This window comes from Protopterus annectens, chromosome 17.part0 (genome assembly GCF_019279795.1).
Source record: "Protopterus annectens isolate FY-2018-M chromosome 17.part0, PAN1.0, whole genome shotgun sequence".
NCBI classification, from domain to species: domain Eukaryota; kingdom Metazoa; phylum Chordata; order Ceratodontiformes; family Protopteridae; genus Protopterus; species Protopterus annectens.
In genome coordinates this window covers 413,506,077-413,532,497 of record NC_056751.1, presented here as the reverse complement: position 1 = coordinate 413,532,497, position 26,421 = coordinate 413,506,077, and the positions used below count along the sequence as shown (strand labels likewise).

Sequence of the window (26,421 nt, the reverse complement as noted above, 5' to 3'; positions counted from 1 at the left end):
TAGGACCCTTTTTCTTGTCTCTCTTTGGGTGTCACTTACGCAGCTCTGTACAGCAAGAGGTTAATCAAAACTGGCTGTTCTCACTTTAACTGATGAGAAGGAGGCATTCCTAGGAAGGGAAATTACGGTCTGAATTCCATCTTTAGCTTGTTCACAATTTGTCTTACCCACTTGTCTAAAGTCAGTCCAAAGTAGGGAAATCTCCCTCCCGGGATCTGGTAAGGGAGACAGGGACTGCATGGTCTGTTCTAGATGTCTCCTTACTGAGTGAGTGAGTGTGTGTGTGTGTGTGTGGGGGGGGGGGGCACTTCTCTATCCCTGTCTACACAGCTAACTCCCGTCTTCTACCACCTCTTCATGATTGCTTATTTTCAAAGGCACTCTTGCCTAAACTGCTCTGCTCATGCTTCTGCCACACACATGAATGAGTGAAAAAACAATATGTTCACAGTTCTCCACTTTACTTTGTTTCTTTAAAACAATCCTGAGAAGAGATACTGACCAACAATTCCTTGTCTAGAGGAGTATTTAAAACTGCCCTATGACATTCACTCCAATGGGCTGCCTCCTACTGATCACCATCAATTTTATCCTAGCCACATTTGGTAATAAGTTTCCTCACCATGAAGGCAGTACAGGTCAACTTACAGATTCTAAGACCTCATTGGGGACGTCTTCTACAATAACTTCAACTTGTTTGAGGACATCTCTTTGGTATTTTATCATATGCATTTGACAATCATTCAGACAGCTGACGCACAGGATGTGCATATCTTTTGAGTGAAATAATCCAACACCCGTTTGTCACAATCACTAGCTGCTGTAAATTATCACCAGCCTAGGCTTCTTAGGACTTAAGAGATTCAAATACCACTGCACAGTCAACGACTGGAATCATCCACAAATATCTGCAGGACTGCCAAAAAGTACAGCTGTGTACGCTTACCATAAATGTAGATGTTCAAGTGTATTCACTGTTGCAGTTATCACATTTGGGTTATCTGCTTGCAGTTGCCCTCAGTCGGCCTGATTATCAAAGTCTTGTGACCTGCGTCGGTTGCTGTCTCATCTTCCATGACATCATGTAGTCAGGGGTATAAAGCATGCAGCCAATGCCATTACATCAGTTTTTCTTGCCCCAGATGTCAGGTTTCCCCATAATGGGAAGCAATTATATACAAGGTTACACCTCCAACAAAAAAGCAAATACACCAAAAAGCTATAAGCATAGCAAACAAAAATAGAGATATAGTCAACAGAAGTCAGGGGGCTGGAGGGAGGGTAACCAGGACTGCAACAGTGAATACAATCGAACATCTACATTTATGGCAAGTGTACATAACTGTACTATGTTCTTTGTGTTTCACTGTTGCAGTCATCACATTTGGGTAGATTCCCAAAGCTAAGGATGGGAGGAGGTAATTAGATAGCATTAGGACCAGCTATAAGGCCCTGCAAGACTGCAGTGGCAAAGCCAGCTCTGGATTTAGAAAAAATTGGCAAGTGGCAATGCTTGGTGAAGGTATGTACAGAACTCTAGGAAGCAGCTTCTAGGATGTTCCTGGTAGGGACACCTCTGAGAAAGGCTGTAGAGGTAGATGCAGCCCCGGTTGAATGTGGTCTTATCCCCTGTGGGGTAGGTTTTCCATGGTGTTTATAGCAGAAATGAATGCAGTGGCCTATACACTTAGAAATGGTTTGCTTTGAAATGGCCTTCCCCTCTGCCCCTGCAGCAAATGCAACCAGCAGCTGTTCAAATTTCCTGAGAGGTTTAATCCTGTCCAAGTAATATTTAAGTTGTCTGTGCACATCCAAGAAGTGCAGTATTCATTCCCCTTTGTTCTGTGGATTAGAAAAGAAGGTTGGCAAATGAATGGACTGATTGAGGGCCACACTGGATACCACCCTGGGCATGAAGGAGGGATTGGTCCTGAGGGACACCCTGTCCACATGAAAGATGATGAAAGGCTCCACTGCCATGAGAGCCTGTAATTCAGGCACCTTTCTTGCTGAAGTGATGGCTAGAAAGAAGGCTGTTTTCCAAGAAAGGAATTTCAACTCTGCATTTTCAGCTTGGTCAAAGGGAGGTAAAGTGAGCCTTTCCAGTACAAAGTTAAGGTCCCAGGCTGGAGTAGGGGCTCTGAAAGTAACTTGAACCAGGAATCCAGGACGCCAAGTTGGTTATTAAAAAACTCCACCTTTATTCACCAAACAGTTTGTTTTAGCGCTTTCATCTCTTCAAAAGAGACTTCATCAGAAACAAAGAACCTAATTAATTAACACTTTATATAGTGTAAGTAATTAATGACATCACAAAACTTTTGAACATTTAAAGCACTACATACATTTTAGGTCTGCAGTATAATAAAAAAACATAATTAAAAAGTTGTTTTTCAACATTGGCACAAAGGTCTAGAACAGCAATCACATATTGAAATATATTGTAACTATATAATTATTAAAGACTGTATATGTTTTAAATTTAAATGTATATTTATACATGTTAAGCATTTTATGAAACTGAAGTGCATCAATATAAATAAATAAAAAACTTATTTTAAAAATATACCCAAAAGTATATGTTATTAAAATAATTGTATTATGTAAAATGCATTAATACAAAAGTTCATAAATTATTAGACCTTTCTATTAAATAGGGAACCAATGAAACTGATTCATTAAGACCCGGAGGGTACATAGAAGCCAGTCTGAACTGCCACTGGCTTTCTTTCTTTTTCAAAAAAATTTTCCAATCACCACCTCTGATATCAATCTTGACCATGTCCAAAATACCAAACACAAACTTTTCAAAACCATTACACAATAAACTGTGCTTGTACAGTGCATTTGTATTTTTGTTTGTCCTTATCTCATAGAGATGTTCATAAATTCTATTTTTTAAACAACGCTCTGTTTTCCCCACATAGAATTGTTTACAAGTTTTGCATATAGCAAGATAAATGACCCCCTGTCATGTTGACACCATAGGCTTTTTAGATACCATTGTAGTTTCCTTATATGCAGTCTTGCATATGGAATTAGTAGAATGCAGGAGGCCATGAACCCCAGGGCTTGCAGTATTTTTCTTGCAGTTAGCTGGGTCTTTGTGGCCAGTAGTTTGAAGTAGGCTGTCAAATGAACTTGTTTCTTTGGCGTAAGGTAGGCCATCTGGGAAGTTGTATTCAAGCTTGCTCCCAGGAATACAATTTGTTGGCAGGGTACAAGATGTTACTTATTTTTTGTTTATGGTGTACCCCAGAGAAGTTAGAAATTTCTTTACAAATGTCAGATGATTCAATAGTATGTCCTGACTTTCTGCCTGAATTAGACAATCATCCAGGTATGGGTATATTTGAATATTTCTTTGCCTGCACAATGCAATGACTGGAGCTTGGCACTTTGTGAATACCCTGGGTGCAGTAGATAAGCCAAAGGGCAGTGCAGAGAACTGATAATGCATGTAGCCTGCTTTGAAGCGTAGGTATCTTCTGCAAGATTCCCTTATTGGGATGTGCAGGTAGGCTTCCTTTAAACCCAGTGTTGCCAACCAGGCATCTTTGCCTAACATAGGAAGCAGATGATGAAGAGTTAGCATCTTGAATTTTGGGATCACCAAAAATGTGTTTAGTATAGACAGGTCCAGGATAGGACGCCAGGAATTGTCTTTTCTGGGTACCAAAGAAAGTCTTGAGTAGAAACCTTGTCCCGATTCTTCTTCTGGGACAGGTTGAATAGCCCTGATGCTTAAAAGAGAGAAAGAACTTGGCTTTGGAGCCTCTGCCCACTGATTTTGGGGTAGATCTGGCCAACTGTCTCGGGTTGGTAAGGAATGGAAGTGGAATCTGTATCCTTGGGAAACTATATTAAAACCCATTTGTCCTGGGAAATGAATTCCCAATTTTTTGCCTGCAGGGCAATCTTTCCCCCTAAAGGAACAGTCAGTTGTGCAGGGCTTGGAAGGTTTAAAGTTAAGTCATTGAGACAGTTTACCATTGGGGGGAGTCTTACTACTTCCTGTTTTGGAAGTGGGAACCCCCCACTGCTTAGTCCTGTGAATACCTTGGGACTGAAGCCTGGGTGTTCTGCTGGTTCTGGGTTTGGACTGAGAAGGCCTGTAAGAGGCAGGAAAGGACCAATTCTTAGAGGGCCATTGCCTACTAAATCTGGGAGGCTGTACTTACAGGAAGTCTTTAACAGTTTGCATAGATTTAGCTTTTTCCTCTATCTTTTTAAGTACTACTTCTGCTTTGTTGCCAAACAGGTGGTCTTGGTTTAAGGGAGCATTCAGCAATTTAGCTTTAAAATGATCTGGCAAAGACTGCTCCTTCAGCCAAGCATGCCTTCTAAGTACAAACCCAGTGACAGCAGCCCTGCAAGATGCCTCTAAAGAATCACAACCACATTACAAAGTATGTTTTCCAAATTGTTCAGCAGAATGCATTAAATGCTGTAAATCTTTATTTTCAGCACAGTCAGGAATCAACATCTTTTTCTGTTTAAGCAATCCAGTAATACGCTGCTGATACTTTAATATATGAAACTGGCAGTTTAAGGCCCTAATGGCCAAGATTGCAGAAGTGTATACCTTCTTACCCCATCTATCCAGCGCCCTGGAATCTCTATCAGAGGGGTAGGATTTTTGGCAGTAGTAGCCTTAATGCCCTTAGGTCCCACTGAAATAGTCTCAGGATTCGCAGTAGGATTTTTAAAGAGGAACTTGTGAGAGTCAGGAGCCCTGTAATATCTATCAGGTTTTTTGGAAGCAGGAAGTAAAGAGTCAGGGGCCAAGCTAGATTCCGAGAAGGCATCATCAACAATGTCTAGTACAGGAGGGATGGCCAAAGGCCTGTGTTGGGTCAAGAGTAAGAAATCCCAAAGCCTCTTTTTGGAGTCAGAGTAATCCTGGCTCTCCCAGTGAAAATGCTCCCTAAGAGTATGCAAGGTTTCACCAAAAGAGAAATCCTCTGGTGGGGAAGCAGAGGGAATGGAGTCCTCTGCATCAGAATCCTCATAAGTAGATAAGGGTAAATCCTGTTCATCAGAGGAAACAGAATTTCAGAGTCCTGATCAGAAGAATCAGAAGGAAAATCAGTCCTAGGTCTCGTGGGGGGTGGCTTTTACTGACATCAGTTTAGAGCAAGAAAAGGTTTCCCAACGGGGTACTTAGCTTAGTTGAAGACTTCGGTTCTGAAACTCTAAAATTAAAATTTCAGGAGTCGGCCGACCGGCACTTGCGAACTGCTTCTGCTTCAGGCACCGCACGGCAGGAAAGACTGATGTAATGGCGTTGGCTGCATGCTTTATACCCCTGACTACCTGACTTCATAGAAGATGACACAGCATCCAACTCAGGACCCAAGACTTTGATAATCAGGCCGACTGAGGGCTACTGCAAGCAGATAACCCAAATGTGATGACTGCAACAGTGAAACACAAAGAACATCCTATACAAAGTATCACTGTTCTTGGGAGTTAAGAGGCTGGGAATCCAGGCCAGTAAATGTACTTTCAAATGCATCCTAAAATGCCTGGAACATAGAGGGAACCTGGTGCTGGTTTGGGCTTTATCACAATTAGGAAAGTACAGTTGTGTACCTACCATAAATGTAGATGTTCGAGTGTATTCACTGTTGCAGTCATTATTCTTGGGTTATCCTGCTGGCAGGCTACCCTCAGTCGGCCAGAATTCCAAAGTCTTGGTCCGGTGTTGGTTGCTGTCACCTCTTCCCTGATGTCAGTGTGCCAGAGGTATAAAAGATGCAGCCGACGCCATTTTCTTCAGTTTTTCTTACCCCAGATGTCAGGTGCCCCCAAACTGGTAGGCTGAAAAATATGACAATAAATATGCATGCACAAAAATAACATTTCCTTCATCTACAAGCAAATACACCAAATAGGTTGTATAGGATAGAGAAGTGCAGATAAGTTCCAGCAAAGAAAAGGGGGATGGTGGGTGAGTAACCTGGACTGCAACAGTGAATACACTCGAACATCTACATTTATGGTAGGTACACAACTGTACTATGTTCATCATGTTTCACTGTTGCAGTTACTACTCTTGGGTTGAATCCCAAAGCTGAGGAAGGGTGGCTGGGCTAAATAGGATTAAGAGAGGCTATGAGGCCCAGCAGAACTGCAGTGGCAAAGCCTGCTCTGTACTTAGAGGAAAGAGGTAAGTGGTAGTGCTTTGTGAAAATGTGCACTGAACTCCAAGTTGCAGCCTCTAAGATATCTTTGGTTGGTACTCCTCTGAGGAAGGCTGCTGAAGTGGCTGCTGCTCTGGTGGAATGAGACCTAATGCCCTTAGGCACTGATTTGCCATGCTGAAAATAGCAGAAACGGATGCAATCTGTTTTGAGATAGCCTTTCCTTGTGATCCTGTAGCATATGACACTAAAAATTGCTCAGTCTTTCTGAAAGCTTTAGCTCTGTCCAAGTAGAAGCGTAACTGCCTGTGTATGTCCAAAGAATGCAGAATTTTCTCACCCTTGTTTTGTGGATTTGGATAAAAGGTAGGCAAGTGAATGGTTTGGTTGAGGGCCACACTAGACACCACCTTAGGAATAAATGTAGGGTTTGTCCTCGGAGAAACCCTGTCTGGATGAAAAATGATAAAAGGTTCTACAGCCATGAGTGCTTGTAACTTCGAGACTCGTCTTGCAGAGGTTATTGCTAGGAGCAGAGCTGTTTTCCAGGATAAGAATTTTATATCTGCTGTTGATGCTGGCTCGAAAGGAGGCAGTGTGAGTTTTTCCAAAATATAATTGAGGTCCCAGGGCGGAATTGGTGCTCTCCTTGGAGGTCTAATGTTTTTGGCCCCTCTTAGGTACTGCCTTATTAAAGGATGAGAAAAGATAGGTGGTTCCGTATTGTAATGGGCTGAAATGACAGAGGCATGAATCTTAATTTATGAGAAGGAAAGGCCTTTGTTCAGCATCTCAGTTAGGTATTGTAAAATCTGAGGGATATTTGGTACACACGTGTCAATGCCTTGTTCCTGGTTCCAAGTACAGAATCTCTTCCATTCTTCTGCATAAGATTTTCTGGTACTGGGCCTCCTGGCCTCCAAGATAACATCCATAACAGCTTTTGAAAGAGGAGTGTTCTGAATGGCTACATTATCCGCCATGCTGCCAGATTTAAGGTCCTGAGTTGGCTGTGCAGGATCTGATTGTTTTGTTAGGTCAGCAAATGAGAAGTTTGAGGCAATATCCATGCTGGACCTTGAGACAAGCTCTTTAGGATTGGGTACCAGTGCTGGCGTGGCCAGTCTGGTGCAATCAGTATCATTTTTGGCTTCTCTTGTCTGACCTTTAGGAGTACCCTAGGAAGTAGAGGCAGTTGCAGGAAAGGCATATGCTGTTAGATTTTTCCAGCTGAAGGATAGGGCGTCAACTTTCCATGCTTGCTTGTGATAAATCCTTGCGCAAAATCTCTGCAATTGGCAGTTGTGAGGGGAGGCAAACAGATCTATGTCTGGGCATCCCCATTTCCTTGTTATCATGCTGAAGACTTGTGGATCCAGTTTCCATTCGTGGGGATCCATGAGGTTTCTGCTTAGTTCGTCTGCCAGAGTATTTGTTTTTCCTGGCAGGAATTGTGCTTGCAGGTGAACTTGAAAAGCCAATGCTGTGTCCCATAAGTTCATTGCTTGTCTGCAGAGGGGGTAGGAATGTGTACCTCCCTGCTTGTTTATGTACCACATGACTGTAGTATTGTCTGTCTTTATCAGTAGCTGTCCTGGATGAAGCAGGTCCTTGAAAGCTGTCAGGGCATTTTGAACAGCTAGCATCCCTTTTTGATTGATGTGAAGATGCATCTGATTTGCAGGCCATGTGTCCTGAATACATTTTCCTGCCATATGGGCCCCCAGACATAATCTGATGTATCCGTTGTCAGTGTCTGTCTGGCTGTTGGTAAACTGAATGGCAGACCCTTGTTGTGGTGACAGGCTTCTGCCCACCATCGAAACTCCTGTTGCAGGCAGGGAATGAGTGCAATTACTGTCTCCAAGCTGTGGCAATGCTGAGTCCAAACACTTTTTAGATACCATTGTAGTTTCCTCATATGCAGTCTGGCATATGGAATTAGAAGAATGTAGGATGCCATGAAACCCAAGGCCTGCAGGATTTTTCCTTGCAGATAAGTGGGTTTTTGTTGCCAGTTTCTTGAAGTAAAAAGTCAGTTGACTTTGTTTGTCTGGCATGAGATAAGCCATCTTGGGCAGTTGTATTTAAGCTTGCACCCAGGAATATTATCTCTTGAGAGGGCACTAGTTTTGATTTCTTTACGTTTACTGTGTACCCTAGGCCAATTAGTAATCTTTTTGCAAACGCCAGATGCTTTAGAAGAATGTCTGTTCTCTGCTTGAATTAGGCAGTCGTCCAAGTAGGGATATATTTGAATTCCTCTGTCTGCAAAATGCAATTACTGGTGCCAGGCATTTTGTGAAGACCCTGGGCGCAGTAGATAAGCCAAAGGGCAGTGCAGAGAATTGGTAATGCATTGAGCCAGCTATGAATCTGAGGTATCTTCTGGAAGATTGTCTGATTGGGACATGCAGGTATGCCTCCTTTAGGTCCAAAGTTACGAGCCAGGCCTTCTTGCCCAGCATGGGCAGTAGCTGCTGTAGGGTCAACATCTTGAATTTTGGATCTTCCAGAAACGTATTTAGTATAGACAGGTCCAGTATTGGTCTCCAGGTTTTGTCCTTTCTGGTTACTAGGAAAGGTCTGGAGTAAAATCTTTGCCCCTGCTCTTGTTGTGGCACTTGCTGAATGGCCCTCATGTCCATGAGGGCTGTAATTTGTTTTTGTGCCTCTGCCCATTGATTGTGTGGCAGGTCTGGCATACCTTTTGACCTTGGTAGAGTGTGAAAATGGAACCTGTAACCTTGGGGCACTATGTTCAGGACCCATTTGTCTTGGGTAACCATTTGCCAATTTGATGAAAAAAGTGCTAGTTTTCCCCCTAAGGGGGCTGCCAAAAGAGAAGTGCTTGGATCTGGCAGAGGAAAGTCATTGGGACTGTTTCCTGTAAGGTTGTGATTTGTCTTCTCCGCTTTTGGAGGTAGGAGCACCCCATTGTTTAGGCCTGTATGAGCCTTGGGACTGAGATCTGCCTCTGGTACACCTGCCAAAAAATGTATAGTCATACCCTTTGGGAAAAACAAGGTAACCCCTAATTACCACATAGGTGGTAATCCATTAAACACGGAAGAAGTTATCAGGGACCTGGGGACCCAAGTTGACAGTAACCTCTCTTTTGACACTCACATTGCCAAAGTGGTTAGGAAGACCTTCTACATTGCCCACCTGATCATGAAGGGATTCACATCCAGATCAGGAGAGGTCATTGTACCCCTGTACTCTTCACTTATCAGACCAATGATTGAGTACAACGCCCCATTCGGAATGTACCTTACCCGACACCTGCAGCAGTTGGAAAGACCCCAAAAGCTCCTCACCAAAAGGATAAAGGGGCTCAAACATATGTCATACGATGCCCGACTGAAGAAACTCCAGCTCTATTCAGTCGCATACCGTCTGCTCAGAGGTGATCTGTGCCTGACATACAAGGCCATGTCCAACCCGGAATTAATGGACATGCTCCACCTCAAAAAATCCAAATCCATCAGAGCCACGAGAGCAAAAGACTTAAACATCAACACGGATATAAATAGGACGTGCTGGAGGGACAGATTCATCACCCAGAGACTCCCTATACTATGGAACAGAATCCCAGTCCATGTGAGGCAGAGCCCCTCACTGACTCTGTTCAAGAGAAATCTTGACGAGTGGATGGGAGATCATAGGTTTACCCCGGGAATAATCTCTGTGTCACTGCTGGACAGAGGCACAGCAAACTAATGGGTATAGTATTCTCATCCTAAGGGGTGGTGAAAGCCACACACACTCTGGCTAGGCTTATAAATGCCCTAGGGCAGATAGCCTAGTATGAACCTATGAACCTATGTATCTGCCTCTTTGTGGACTGTCTGACACTGGAAAGGACCATTTTTTAGGAGGCCAGTTCCTGCTGAACCTGGGTGGCTGTACCTGTAAAAAAATCCTTGACTGTCTGCATGGATTTTGCTTTATTCTCCATTTTTTTCAACACCTCTTCTTCTTTAGTGCCAAACAAAGTATCATGCTGTAATGGTGCATCTAATAATTTTGCTTTAACATGATCAGGCAGATTCTGTTCCTTTAACCAAGCATGCCTTCTAATAACAGAACCTGTAACAGCGGCCCTGCAAGAGGCCTCCAGTGAATCATAACCACATTGCAAAGTATGCTTTCCCACTTGTTCAGCTGCATGCAATAAATCCTGTAATTCCTTGTTCTCTGAACATTCAGTAGTTGTCAACAGTTTCTGTTTAAGCAGTGACATTAAATATTGCTGATATTTAAGCATATGAAACTGACAATTTAAGGCCCTTACAGCCAAGGTAGCAGAAGTGTAGACTTTTTTCCCCCATCTGTCTAGAGCCCTAGAATCCCTATCAGAGGGGCAGTGTTTTTTGCAGTGGAAGCTTTAACCCCTTTGGGACCCTGAGATATAGTTTCTGTGTCAGCAGCGGGGTTTTTATTTAGGAATTTATGAGAATCTGGGAGCCTGTAGTATCTGTCTGGCTTAGCTGGTGCAGGGGGTAAAGAGTCAGGGGACAGGCCAGACTCTGAAAATACATCATCTACAATGTCTAGGACAGGTGGAACAGCAAGGGGTCTGTGCTGAGGAAGTAGCAGAAAGTCCCTGAGCCTTTCCTTAGATTTAGAATAATCTTGTCTCTCCCAGTGGAAATGCTCCCTCATGGTATGCAGGGCTCTCCAAAAGAATAATCCGAATAATCCTCAGGAGGAGAGGCTGAAGGAATGGATTCTTCAGCATCACAATCCTCATAGGGAAGCATGGAATAATCCTGTTCAGAAGAGGAGTCAGAGGAAATGGAAACCTGATCAGAAGAATCATACTCTGTCTCTTGCCTAGGCCTCTTATCAGGAGGGGGATGGGAGCCCCTGATCAAAGTAATTAGGTCTTCGTACAGTTTGAACATCTGTTTTTTAGGCATGGAAGTCTGAGTAGGAGAATGCTGTACTTGCTTCTTTGTCTTTAGAGCTGCTTTAGTCTTTGAAGCTGAAGATGGCTTAATATATAGTTGTGTAGGTCTGAAGACACCCTCAGAAGCCGATGCCTGCTCAGCGGCTCCGGACCCATCTGAGGGAATGATTTCCGAGGGTCCAATACCTTGAGTATCCAGAGGCCCAGTCAGCTCCATGTGGGAGTTGGAAATGGCCTGTGGCTCTGAGGTAGTGGGTGCCAGGGGCTGCGAAAGTGCCTCACTGAGAACCAGCGAACCGGCAACTGGCCTAGCAGAGGCCTCGTCGTCGGTTTTGGACCTCGGATGCCTATCCTTTTCCTTGTCCTTGCGTTTTTTTGTAAACTCCAGTTGTTGGCTGTTCTGACGGCATTATATAATTAAATCTTCAGCCAAAGTAATGAAATGCAAAATCGAACTGACGCTTACTAGTGCGTTGGTTAAATCTAGCACAAAACCGACAGCTAGCAACGTTGTGATCAGGGCCTAGGCAAGGAATACAGTAAGAGTGAAAATCCTTATGAGGTATTTGCTTTCCACAAGAAATACAACTGTTAACTTTTTCTGACATCAGTCTGGAGCAAGAAAAAAGTTTCCCTAATGGGGTACTTAGCTTTAATGAAGACTTCAGTTCTGAAATTTGGATTTGAAAATCTCAGGAGTCGGCCAACCGGCACTTGCGAACTGCTTTTGCTTCGGGCACTGCACAGCAAGAAAGACAGAAGAAAATGGCATTGGATGCATCTTTTATACCCCTGGCACACTGATGTCAGGGAAGAGGTGACAGCAACCGACGCTGGACCTAGACTTTGGAATTCTGGCCGACTGAGGGCAGCCTGCCAGCAGGATAACCCAAGAGTAATGACTGCAACAGTGAAACACGATGAACATTTCAAGGTATCTTCTGAATCCTACTCAGAACTCCCTCTTCATTAGATTTAATGTCTCTCCAAAAAAAAAAATATATATATCATCAGAAGGGAGCCAGGTGAAAAATTCATTATCAGTGTCATATCCCATAGGTGAGGAGATATGTTTTAAGAAAGATCTTTTCTGACAGAAGAGTGACTCCTTTCTTTAACAGGAAAAAACTTTCAAGGTTGAAGGCTACGCTACCTGAAGGTAATCCTGTGCTGTGCAGCTGCCCACTCCTCAGTGAACGTCAAACACTCAAAAAGGGGTAGAGGATGGGGCAGATGCCTGCAAAGCAAGCATCTGGTCCTCAGGCAGCAGAGTTTGAGTCACACAATTGGAGGCTATCTAATACAGCTATTTATCTGCCTGAAAACAGACAGTAAGGCTAGGTCCTCTGGTGCCTCCTTTATCAAAACAGTTGGGATACCCTATCAGAAAACAGATCTTGCGATACAGGCAAACTGTGAAAGGCAACAGTCTGCTGTGGGCACCTGGAAAACAAGTGTCTGATCTGGGTGTCTCAGCAATTTAGTAAGACCTGGCCAGAAGTAAAACAAACTGTTCTACGATCTGCTTTTAAATGGGCTAGAACAGGTAGAAACATAGCGGCAGAAGGCAGTACAGCTGGGGTGGACACAGTACTCCCTCAATAAGGCCAATACTGTCAAGGCTTGTGCAAGACTACTATAGTCACCGAGACCTCTTGCTACCTACCTGCTGGTTTCCTAATAAGTAAATTATTGAGTTTGCTCATTTTCCTCTTCCTGCAATGTTTTTTTTTTTTGGGGGTGGGGTGTTAAGCTTTTAGGCCACGTGATAAGGGTTCTCCTGCTGAATAAAGGGCAGGTTCCCCTTGCACAGAGCCAAAACCACTTTATATTCAAGGCAGACACAAACATTAGAGGCCTATTAAAGAACTGTCTTTTTGCTGAAAGACACAGTGTTTGCAAAACACACCTTGAAGGTTCTCCCAAGCAATACAAGCACTGTAGATGAAAGCCTTTGAGTGGAATTTGCTTTACATATTAACTTTTCCCGGAATGTCATGGAATGTCTTTGCCACAAGAGTAAACCGTGACGGCATTTTGACTCAGTTGATCAATATAAGCCAAACATATGACAAAATCACAGGCAGTACAGTGACTCCTTGGTTAAGATCTCTGCCTCACAGCTTCAAAATCTAGGGCTTAATTTTGATCTCTGGTTACTTTCTGTGGGGAGTCTACATGCTCTACCTGTGTCTGAGTGGGTTTTTCTCCAGGTACTCCAGTTTCCTTCAACTTCCCAAAATCATTTTGGTTGACTGACTAGTGCTCATATGTATCTCACTTACTCTGCTCTTACGACCATGGTCATGGATGAAAAGGTTTGTTTTGACCATTTCACTTAGGCAATTACCAAATAAATATATACACAAAGTAAACTAACATACCAGACACAACTTTTCTTTAGGAAATACAAGAGACATGCATACTGATGACTGACTCTTGATGCAAAAAAAAACAACCAAAAGGGCTTCTTTCCCATTTAGCCATTAGGTCAATGCCCTGGGAAGAAAGAAGTTTAGCTCTGCTCTGGGGATGTCTAAAAGGGTAAGGTCAGAAATACAGAGTTAATTCTCAACAGCAAAGAATGATAATGGGGATATGATATTTACCCTGATCATCTGTGCTATCACTGTACTTGTTTACAGCAATCACATTTCTATCAGTCAAACTCAATTTATTTTTCTGCTGTGTCAGCTTTTCCTCCTTTTAGCTTATTTCAGCCTCTTCTTCCCAGCTTTTTTCTCATTTTAATTCTTTCAAGCCAGTCTTCTACTTCTACCTCCCCACCCTCCCAGACCTCTCTCCTATTCCTGTTACTTTTTGCTTTCCCCTTAGTCCAAGTACAGCCTAATCCAGCCTTACCAACATCAAGGGCATTTTATTTTTCTTCCCTTGACCACCCTTTCCTTTTCTTCTATCTCCAGCCCCAATCTATACCCCCCCCTTATCCTTTCACTTAGCCCAGTTAAGAGAGAGCAGAGAATCTGTTCTCAAACTACAGATTAATTTGACTTCTTACTTCAGTACTAACAGCTATACGCTGCGGTGGTGGTGCCACGGTAGCATTGTCGCCCCACCGTAAGAAGTTGCCCTGTTTGATTCTCAGCTAGGGCGCCTTCTGTGTGGGGGACATGCGTGAATGGGCATTCGTTGAAGGTTGTGCGTCAGGGTCGGCAACTCGGCACGTAAAAATCTACTGCCAATCATTAGCAGACCGGAGTTCCGCTGTGGCGACCCCTAACCGGGAAAAGCCGAAAGACACAACAACTTGAGTACTAACAGCTGTAATGGGATGGATTTACACTTGCTTGTATTTGGGGTAGCTGTTTGACCCTAAACTAAATAATTATAGTTGTCAGGATATGGTCCCTTCCAAGCTACTGAATAAACACATAACAATGTGTAATAAGTTGCTAGAAAAGATAGAGAACGATAGAAGACAGAGGGCAGTAACCCCTTTATTTCCATTGGTATGCACTCTATGTCTAAAGTTTCCATGGAAATGCAGGGACTCTAAAACAGCTGGAAAAACTGATATTTAAAGAGGCATCTGTTTTTCTGAATATACAGAGTCTTCAAAATGATGCTGAACTTGATGTTTCTCCGAGGGGCTTAAGATGATCCTGCTACACCATTTGATTCCTCTAGTGAAGAGGATCAAAGGTTCCAGCCTAGGTGGGTGGTGGCAGCCTGTCACTGTTCTATGGAATGGATTAATATTCTCATAGAATGGGACTCACTGAAACAGAAACGTATCAAGGAACGGATTGTCTCAATTAGTTCAGCTATTTCTTCACAATCGGGTCCTGTTTGCCTTGATAACTTTTTTACTGATATCAAGGACCATATGCATGGGTTTGAAGACAGCACTGTGGATCGGAAGAAGGGTAACATTTGTAGAGATCTTAAGGACTATAAGAACAAATGGGCTTTTTAAAGGGACCAATCAGAGCAAAGGCCGTCGTCATGTGAGCTTTCAGAAGCAACAAGTATGTGGTCTTGGACAGGGCCTTTCCTTTACTTCATTGGATGGAAACATTTCATCGATTGACTGGGAAGAAGAAGAGTTCCCTCCCTCCCTGCAGGACATAATCCGGGATGGCTACAAAGGACTTTTCATCCTGATGAGGGACTTCCCAATAACTTTAAAAGACACCAGAGAGGCCATGACTAATCCTGGGACTTCAGGGGAGGGACATTTCGAATAAAATAAATTAGAGAAATAGTACTAATGATCTTAATTATAAATGTGCTTTGAGTTGTAATTATGTAGTTAACTTGTCAAGCTATGTTTTGGCAGATGAGGAACTTTCAATATTGAATTGTGGCCTTAAATTTGTGCCAACTGTGTTAACATGACTTTACCTGCTGAAGGGGATATTTTTAAATTAGTGAGGAAAATTTATCTAAAGTTGTATTTTTCGGATGTAGTTATGAATGTGACTACTAGTGCAACTGATTTGGATGACGATATGAATGAGAGCTTTTTCTTGTGATTCAGAATTAGTTGCTAATGCTTACTGCCCTTTGAACACATCAAATGTGAAGCCTAATAGGGACTTTATTCCACCCTTTAGCTATGAAGCAGTGCAACAGTTTTCTTCTATGGTTAATTACGGGATGGAGTGTGAATATATTCAGTTTTTTGAGGCTATTCATAAAGTCGATTCTAATTTGACCAAAAATGAATGGAAGGCATTGCTTGCCCCGAGTAATAAGAGGGAATTGATATTTAAACCCACGGATAAGGGCAACAAATTGGTTACATTAAATGTGTCTCAGTATTTAGATATGTGCCTACATCATTTGAATGATATGCATGATTATAGTGTTGTGGACATTAATAAATATTGTTCCGCTCAGGTGGAATTTAAGGAACTGGTTTACAAAGGGTACAGGTTAAGCTAGTTTTCTAGAGGATATAGATAAAAAAATGTAATATTGGTTCTTGTGGTATGTCTTATTTTTATTGTTTATCGAAAATTCACAAAAATTTAGTTAACCCTCTGGATGGCCTATTATATCTGCTTGTAATTATTTCACTCATAATATGGGTTTATTCTTGCATAGTTATCTACTTCCTTATGTTGTGAGATTAGAGTCCTATGTGAAAGACACTTTTTGTTTTTTTGGATAAAACCTCTAATATAATTTGGAAGAAGAGTATGTATTGGATAACTGTTGATGTGGTCAGTTTGTATACGAACATACAACACAAATTTGGGCTACAAGCTCTCTCATGTCTTGGGCGACAGTCCAGTTTTTATGTATGTAATAGAATTGATTTATTTTTGTTTAATCAACAATTATTTTCAGTTTAATGGCATATTGTATAAACAATTGCAAGGTACTGCAATGGGGACATCTTTTGCCCCTATGTATGCTAATTTATTTATATGGGTTATTTGAGTTTCAATATGTTTATGTTTCGAAGTTTTTAAGAAATGTGTAGTCAGATATTTTAGATTTATTAATGACTTTATATTTTTATGTGATGGGGGTTATGATTTGGTTGGTGATTTTATTGATTATTTACACACCAACAGATTTAATTTGAAATTTTATGATTTAACTGTTGGGCATAAGGTAACATTTTTAGATGTTTCATTAGAAGGTCTGGTTGGGAAGACCACCCACACTAGAGTACATAGGAAATTTATTGATGGCAATCAGTATCTGAATGGGTGGAGATGTCATCCTCCTCATACCATACTCCCTTATGGAGAGTTCAGTAATGATGAAAAGGAATTTTTCAGGAGGTAGAGCTTACAAAGAATATGTTTATTAGTAGGGGGTATGATGTGAGTAAACTAAATGTTAATATGCAAGACATTATGAGGATTAATTGTGAAAGACAATGGGTTTATGTACCTAATGGGGAATTTAAAATGTTGGAAAACAGTGATAACAAAAAAAATATTTTTTTTGTGACTACCTACAGTCCTTTTATTCTTGAAGTTGTAAAGGTGTTGAAATATTATTGGGGCTTCTTGGTTAGATATAAGTACTTTTGCAATTTACTAGAAAATGCCCCAGGTATTGCATTTAAAAGGAGAAGAAATATTAGCGATATGCAGTGACTGTTAATACTAATTTTCCCCTCAGAGGGACTAGTCCTTGTGGAAAATGCTGAAGTTGTAAATATGTGGTACCACACTTTGGGGATATTAATGGCAGGAAGTATGAAGCTAAACACAGTTTTTGCTGTAATTCAGCTGGAACAATTTATGCCATTGTGTCCCTGCGGTAAATTTTACATAGGGGAGAGCAAAAGGGCCTTTAAGATAAAGTTACAGGAGCATCTTAGATATATCAGAAGGGTTAGGATGGAAAGCCCAGTTGCTGCTCATTTTTATGATTGCCATCAGGGGGATGAAAGTGGCCTTTTAGTTACAGTATTAGATCAAGTTTATTGTGGTCCATTTGAAATTGAGAGTATTAAGAAGATGTTATTGTATAAGGTAACTGTCTTTATATTGAAATAGGATACCCTGGTTCCCAGGGGTTAAAAAATACAGTTGTGTACACTTACCATAAATGTAGATGTTCGAGTGTATTCACTGTTGCAGTCATTACATTTGGGTAATCTGCTGGCAGGTTGCCCTCAGTTGGCCTGAATTCAAAGGCTTGGGGTTCTGCGTCGGTTGCTGTCTCCTCTTCCATGACGTCAGGTCGTAAGGGGTATAAAACATGCAGCCGATGCCATTTAGTTTTTCTTGCCCCCGATGTCAGGTGCCCCCAAAAAGGTAGCAATATTATATATATATATATATATATATATATATATATATATATATATATATATATATATATATATATATATATACACACATGCATCAATATAAACTTTACCTTCATCTACAAACAAATACACCACATAGGTTGTAGAAGATAGAGAAGGAAAGATAAATTGTAGAATGACAGGGGGATGGCGGGAGGGTAACCTGGACTGCAACAGTGAATACACTCGAACATCTACATTTATGGTAAGTGTACACAACTGTACTATGTTCTTCGTGTTTCACTGTTGCAGTCATTACATCTGGGTAGAATTCCAAAGCTATGGTTGGGAGGCTGGAGCTAAACAGCATTAGGTGCGGCTATAAGGCCTTGCAGCACTGCAGTGGCAAAGCCTGCCCTGGACTTAGAGTAGAGAGGCAAATGGTAATGCTTTGTAAAGGTGTGAACAGAACTCCAAGTAGCAGCCTCTAGAATGTGTTTGGTTGGTACTCCTCTGAGAAAGGCTGCTGAAGTAGCTGCAGCTCTGGTGGAATGAGACCTAATGCCTTTGGGCACAGGTTTACCGTGGTATAAGTAGCAGAAACAGATGCAGTGGCTTATCCACTTTGAAACTGTCTGCTTTGACATAGCCTTTCCTTCTGATTCTGCAGCATATGACACTAGTAATTGCTCAGTTTTTCTTAGGGCCTTAGTCCTGCTCAAGTAGAATCTTAGCTGTCTGTGTACGTCCAAGGAATGCAGAATTCTCTCCCCTTTATTCTGCGGATTTGGATAAAAAGTTGGCAGATGAATTGCTTGGTTAAGAGCCACACTGGAAACCACCTTAGGCATAAAAGTAGGATTTGTCCTCAGAGACACCCTGTCTGGGTAAAATATGATAAAAGGCTCTACAGCCATGAGGGCCTGTAGCTCTGAAACTCTTCTTGCTGAAGTAATTGCTAGTAGCAGAGCTGTCTTCCATAATAAGAACTTTATATCAGCGGTAGCGGCTGGTTCAAATGGAGGTAGGGTGAGCTTTTCCAACACATAATTGAGGTCCCATGCAGGCAATGGTGACCTTCTAGGAGGCCATAGATTTTTGGCTCCTCTAAGATACTGCTTTAGTAAAGGATGAGAAAAAATTGGTGGCTCTGTATTGTAATGAGCTGAAATGGCAGAGGCATGGATTTTGATTGATGAGAAAGATAGGCCTTTGTCAAGCATCTCCGTTAAGTATTGTAATATCTGAGGAATATGTGGTTCTGCTGTATCAGTTCCTTGTGCTTGACTCCAAGCACAGAATCTCTTCTATTTGTCAGCATAAGATTTTCTAGTACTAGGCCTTCTGTCTTCCAAATTGACATCCATCACATCTTTACTGAGAGGTGTCGTTCGTATGATTACATGATTAGCCATGCTGGCCAGGTTCAGAGTCTGTAGTTGATTGTGCAGGCTGTGATTGTTTTGCTGGCACAGTAGTTGTGGTCTTTGAGGCAAGGTCCAAGCTGGGTATTGAGACAAGTTCCTTAGGATTGGGTACTAGCATTGTCGGGGCCAGTCCGGGGCAATTAATATAATCTTTGGCTTCTCTTGTCTGACTTTTAGGAGGACCTTGGGTAGAAGAGGCAGAGGAGGAAAGGCGTAAACTGACAGGTTTTTCCAACTGAAGGATAGGGCATCCACTTTCCATGCTTGTCTGTGATAAGTCCTTGTGCAGAATCTTTTCAACTGAAAATTTTGAGGAAAGGCAAATAGATCTATGTATGGGCTCCCCCATTTCTCTGTTATCATGCTGAATACTTGTGGATTTAGTTTCCACTCGTGAGGATCCATAAGGTTTCTGCTTAAATCGTCTGCCAGAGTGTTTTGCTTTCCTGGCAGGAATTGAGCTTGAAGATGTATTTGGTAGGTCAAAGCTATGTCCCACAGTGCCATGGCTAATCTGCAAAGGGGGTATGAGTATGTGCCCCCTTGCTTGTTTATATACAACATGACTGTGGTGTTGTCCGTCTTTATCAGTAGTTGTCCTGGATGAAGTAAGCCCTTGAAGGCCGTTAGGGCATTTTGAACAGCTAGCGTCTCTTTCTGGTTGATATGTAGGTGCATTTGTTTTGGTGCCCATATACCCTGAATGCATCTTCCTGCCATGTGGGCCCCCCAGGCATAATCTGATGTGTCTGTTGTTAAGGTTTGGCTGGCAGGAGGTAGAGTGAAGGGCCATCCCATGTTTTGGTGATAGGCCTTTGCCCACCATAGAAACTCCTGTTGCAGGCAGAGAATGAGAGGAATCATTGTTTCCAGACTGTGTGAATGTTGACTCCATAAACTTTTTAGGTACCACTGAAGTTTCCTCATATGCAGTCTTGCATACGGAATTAGTAGGATGCAGGATGCCATGAAGCCCAGAGCCTGCAGAATTTGTCTTGCAGAAGACTGGGTTTTTGTTGCCATCAGTTTGAAGTAATTAGTCAGTTGCCTTTGCTTGTCTGGCGTGAGGTAAGCCATCTGGGCAGTTGTATTCAAGCTTGCACCCAGGAATGTTATCTTTTGAGAGGGTACCAGCTGTGATTTCTTTTTGTTTATTGTGTACCCCAGGCATGTTAGAAGCCTTTTCACAAATGCCAGGTGTCGAAGAAGAGTGTCCTTGTTCTCTGCTTCAATGAGACAGTCGTCCAAGTAAGGATATTATTTGTATGCTTCTTTGTCTGCAGAATGCAATTACTGGTGCCAGGCACTTTGTAAAGACCCTGGGCGCAGTAGATAAGCCAAAGGGCAGTGCAGAGAATTGGAAATGCATTAAGCCACCTTTAATCAGAGGTATCTTCTGCACGACTGTCTTAATGGGACATGCAGGTATGCCACTTTTAAGTCTAAAGTCACCAGCCAAGCATTTTTGCCTAGCATGGGCAGAAGCTGCTGCAAAGTCAGCATTTTGAATTTTGGAATGTCCAGGTATGTGTTCAAAATCGATAAATCCAGTATTGGCCATCAGGCCTTGTCCTTTCTGGGTACCAAGAACAGTCAAGTAAAAACCTTGTCCTTTTTCCCGTTCTGGTACTGTCTGAATAGCCCCCATATCCATGAGGGACACAACCTGTTTCTGTGCCTCTACTCATTGATTTTTTTGGCAGATCTGGCCAACCATTTGCCATTGGCAGAGTGTGGAAATGGAATCTGTATCCCTGTGATATGATGTTTAGTACCCACTTGCCCTGGGTTATCAACTGCCAGTTTTGAGCAAAAAGTGCTAATTTTCCTCCTATGGGTGCTGCCAAAAGATAAGTGCTTGGTGTAGGCAGAGGGAAGTCATTGGGATTGCTTTTTGTAGGTTTGCGCTTTATCTCCTCCAGATTTGGAGGTGGATGCGCTCCCATTGCTTTGACCTGTATGAGTCTTGCGCCTAGTATCTGGAACCCTTAGGGCTTCTGGATTTGCCCCTTTGAGCTCTGTCCGACACAGCAAAGGACCAATTTTTTGTAGGCCATTGTCTACTGAATTTTGGTGGCTGCACTTGTAAGAAGTCTTTAACAGTTTGCATAGACTTAGCTTTGTCTTCCATTTTCTTTAAAACCTCTTCTGCCTTAATACCAGAGAGAGAATCATGCTGTAAAGCTGCATCTAGCAATTTAGCTTTAACATGATCAGGCAAATTTTGTTCCTTTAACCAGGCATGCCTCCTAATCACAGATCCAGTAACTGCGGCCCTGTAGCAGGCCTCTAAAGAATCAAAACCACATTGTATAGTATGCTTTCCAGCTTGTTCAGCTGCATGCAATAATTCCTGCAATTCTTTATTTTCTGCACATTCTGAAATCAACATAATTTTCTCTTTCAGCAATTCCATAACATGTTGTTGGTACTTAATCATATGAAATTGACAGTTTAAGGCCCTGATTGCCAAGGCTGCAGATGTATAAACCTTTTTTCCCCATCTGTCCAGTGCCCTAGAATCTCTGTCAGAGGGGGTAGGATTTTTTGCTGTTGAGGCCTTAACTCCCTTTGGACCCTGTGAAATAGTTTCAGGATCAGCAGCAGGGTTTCTAAATAAAAATTTATGTGAGTCAGAGACCCTGTAATACCTGTCAGGCTTACTGGGAGCCAGAGGTAAGGAGTTAGGGGTCAAGATTGACTCTGAAAACACATCATCCACAATGTCTAAAACAGGGGGAATGGCCAAAGGCTTGTGCTGAGGGAGAAGAAGGAAATCCCTGAGCCTCTTTTTTGATTCTGAGAAGTCTTGACTCTCCTAGTGAAAATGCTACCTCAAAGTATGCAAGGTTTCTCCAAATGAATAATCCTCAGGAGGAGATGCAGATGGAACAGACTCCTCAGCATCAGAATCCTCATATGGAGGTAAAGATAATTCCTGATCAGAAGAGGAATCAGAAGAAATAGAAACCTGATCTGAAGATTCATAATCAGTGTCTTGCCTAGGTCTCTTATCTGGAGGGGGATGGGTACCCCTGATCAAGGTAATAATTTCTTCAGCCATTTTGATCATCTATTTTTTAGGCATAGAGGCCTGTGCATGTGGCTCATGCATCAGTTTTTTAGTTTTAGAACTTGCTTTTGTCTTTGATTTTGTAGCCGTCGTCGGCTTATACAAATGTTGAGGTCTGAATACACCCTCAGAAGCCAGGGCCTGCTCAGCGGCACCGGACCCATCCGAGGGAGATATATCCATCAGTCCAATACCTTGAGTATCGTGCGGCATGCCGGATTCCACGTGGGTGTTGATAGAGGCCAGCGACTCGAAGGTAGCGCCTCACTGACTACCGGCGACTGGCTTAGGAGAAGCTTTGTCTTCAGTTTTGGATCTTGACTGCCTTTCTCTGTCCTTTTCTTTGCGTTTTTTATGTACTCCGGTAGTCAGATTGCTATCAGACGACATTTCTGGGTAGTTAAATGTGTTTCCAAAATACTTTGATGCAAAAATATACCGATGCTTAATACTCTGTTGGTTAAATCTAGCACAAAACCGACAGCCAGGCACGTTGTGATCAGGGCCTAGGCAAGGAATACAGTATACATGGAAATCCTTATAAGGTATTTGCTTCCCACAAATAATACAACTATTAACTTTTTCTGACATCGGTAAAAAGCAAGAAAAAGGTTTCGCCAGTGGGGTACTTAGCTTTAGTGAAGACTTTGGTTCTGAAACTCAAACTCGAATATTTCAGTAGTCGGCCGACCGGCACTTGCAAAATACTTCTGCTTCAGGCACTACGCAGCAAGAAAGACAAAAGAAAATGGTGTCGGCTGCATGTTTTATACCGCTGACGACCTGACGTCATGGTAGAGGAGACAGCAACTGACGCAGGACCCAAGACTTTGGAATTCAGGCCGACTGAGGGCAACCTATCAGCAGATTACCCAAATGTAATGACTGCAACAGTGAAACACGAAGAACATCTTAGAGTGTAGTTTGAAGGTTTTTATCTAATGAATATGTTCTAATGTGTTAATAACCTATTTAAGGGTTGATTGATGTAATTAACTTGATTGATGTGATTATATAAGGAAGATTTTTTGTTTGTCACTATTTTACTCGGTAAAGGCTGTTTGCCGAGGCGCTAAGAAAATTTTTGGCTTTTAAAGAAAGTTTACCCCAGAGATCACTTCAATGGCTGTGCTGGACAGAGGCACAGGGAACTAATCTAAGGGGGTGGCGGAAACCAACACATTACAGCTAGGCTTATAAATGCCTTCGGGCAAATAGCCTAGTACCTACCTATGAACCTATAAAAGAGCTTTAGGATTATCTGGCTGTTTCTTGTCATTTTGCTGAATAAATACATACCTCTGTAATATAACTGACAAATCACTACACTTTCCTCACATCATTAACTTCATCTTTTACTCTAGCATATGAAAAAAAGGCAAATCTAAAACAATATTTCATTTTTTTGTTTGCATATTTCACAAGAGTTGCATGACTTACCTGAAGGATGGTGAAATTTTCTAGCACGCTGTTCATCATGTACTTTTCTGGTAACTGCTTCAACTTGTGAATAAAGTTGATGAGGTACTCACACATGGGGGATCTGTGAATTCGGTACACAAACCGTCCATTCTCAAACCTGGCGTATTCAGTCTGGATGGCACAAAGATGAAAGAAGGGCAAGGTAAATGAGGGAAACAAAAATGACAAGTCGGACTTTTTTTTTTTAGTTGGCATAAATGAAGTCAAATATATGGTTAATTAATGGTACTACCCACAACATACTACACACAGACATCAGATCAGGAGGCCTGTAATTTCAGATAATTTTATAAACAAGAAGCAAAAAGTACAGTTTTGTACCTACCATAAATGTAGATGTTCGTGTGTTCACACTGCTGCAGTCATTACACTTGGGTTATCCTGCCGTCAGGCGGTCCCGCAGTCGGCCAGAGTTCCAAAGTCTTGGTCCGGCGTCAGTTGCTGTCGCTTCTTCCCTGATGTCAGTGTGCCAGGGGTATATAAGATGCATCCGACGCCATTTTCTTCAGTTTTTCTTGCCCCAGATGTCAGGTGCCCCCAAGTAGGTAGGCAATACATATTGGTAATAAAAAATATATATATAAAATAAAAACAATACCTTCAGTTACAAGCAAATACACCACAAAGGTTGTATAGGATAGAAAGGTATAGATAAGTCCAGCTAGGACAGAGGGGATGGAGGGAGGGTAACCTGGACTGCAGCAGTGTGAACACTCGAACATCTACATTTATGGTAGGTACAAAACTGTACTATGTTGATCGTGTTACACTGCTGCAGTCATTATACTTGGGTAGAATCCCAAAGCTAAGGTTGGGTGGCTGGTCTATAAAGAGTTAGGGTTGGCTATGAGGCCCTGCAGAACTGCAGTGGGAAATCCTGTTCTGGATTTAGAGTAAATAGGCATGTGGTAATGCTTGGTAAAGGTGTGCACTGAACTCCAAGTTGCAGCCTCCAAAATTTCCTTGGTAGGTACTCCTCTGATAAAGCCTGTTGAAGTGGCTGTTGCCCTGGTGGAATGTGGCCTAATGTTATTAGGGATTGATTTTCCATGCTGTGTGTAGCAGTAATGAATGCAGTGTCCTATCCATTTGGAGATAGTCTGCTTTGAGATAGCCTTGCCCTGTGATCCTGCAGCATATGCTACAAACAGTTGCTTAGTTTTCCTGAAAGCTTTTGTTTTGTCCAAGTAGAATTGCAGCTGCTTGTGTATGTCCAAAGAGTGCAGAAGTTTTTCCCCTTTATTCTGGGGGTTTGGATAAAAAGTTGGCAAATGGATGGTTTGGTTAAGAGCCACACTAGATACCACCTTTGGCATAAAGGTAGGGTTTGTCCTTAAAGAAACCCTGTCCTGATGAAAAATTATAAAAGGTTCCACTGCCATTAATGCCTGTAGCTCTGAGACTCTTCATGCTGAAGTTACTGCCAGGAGAAGAGCTGTTTTCCATGATAAAAATTTTAGATCGGCTGTATTGGCTGGCTCAAAAGGTGGCAGGGTCAGTTTTTCCAAAACAAAATTGAGGTCCCAAGTTGGTGTTGGTGCTCTCCGGGGCAGTCTTATGTTTTTAGCCCCTCTGAGGTACTGCTTAAGCAAGGGATGAGAGAATAAAGGAGGATCCATGTTGTAATGTGTTGAAATGGCAGAGGCGTGGATCTTAATTGATGAGAAGGATAGGCCTTTGTCCAGCATCTCAGTTAAGTATTGTAAAATCTGAGGAATGTTTGGGACAAGAGGGTCAAGGCTTTGAGCCTGGTTCCAGGCGCAGAATCTCTTCCATTTTTCTGAGTAAGCTTTCCTGGTGCTAGGCCTCCTGGCCTCCAAAATGACATCCATAACCGCTTTAGAGAGAGGTGTTGCCTGTTTGACTAATGAATCTGCCATGCAGCCAGGTTTAGGGTTTTGAGCTGACCATGCAGGATCTGATTGTTTTGTTGAGTCAGAAGGTGTGGAATTTGAGGCAAAATCCATGGTGGGCCTTGAGTTACGTTCTTTAAGATTGGGTACCAGTGCTGGCGTGGCCAGTTTGGAGCAATCAGGATCATCTGTGTTTTTTCTTGTCTGGCTTCTAGGAGTACCTTTGAAAGGAGAGGCAGTGGTGGGAAGGCATAAACTTTTAGGTTTTTCCAGCTGAACGAGAGAGCATCCACTTTCCATGCTTGTGTGATAAGTCCTTGCGCAGAATTTTTGTAGTTGGCAATTCAGTGGGGAGGCAAAAAGATCTATGTCTGGGCATCCACATTTTTGCGTTACCATGTTGAAGATTTGTGGATTCAATTTCCATTCGTGAGGGTCCATGATATTTCTGCTTAGGTCTGCCAGAGTATTTTTCTTTCCTGTCAGGAATTGTGCTTACAGATGAACTTGATACGTTAGAGCTGTGTTCCACAAGGTCATGGCTTGCCTGCATAGGGGATAAGAATGAGTGCCCCCCTTGCTTGTTTATGTACCACATTACTGTGGTGTTGTCTGTCTTTAATAATAATTCTACTGGATGCAGAAGGTCCTTGAAAGCTGTTAGGGCATTTTGAACAGCCAACATCTCTTTTTGATTGATGTGAAGATGCATTTGGTCTGTGGTCCACTTGCCCTGAATGCATTTTCCTGCCATGTGTGCTCCCCAGGCGTAATCCGAAGCATCTGTTGTTAGAGTCTGCCTGG

At 42.3% G+C, this 26,421-nt stretch overlaps 1 protein-coding gene across 2 annotated transcripts in view; it reads right to left on the bottom strand.

Moving 5' to 3' along the window:
• Nucleotides 1-26,421, bottom strand: part of LOC122791574 (transcriptional enhancer factor TEF-1-like) — a 1,293,239-nt gene that overhangs the window by 18,677 nt on the left and 1,248,141 nt on the right. For both annotated transcript variants that reach the window (XM_044059336.1, XM_044059337.1), the window contains one exon: nucleotides 23,723-23,875. In XM_044059336.1, the coding sequence (XP_043915271.1) occupies nucleotides 23,723-23,875 (153 nt within the window). The remainder of the gene's footprint in view (nucleotides 1-23,722; nucleotides 23,876-26,421) is intronic.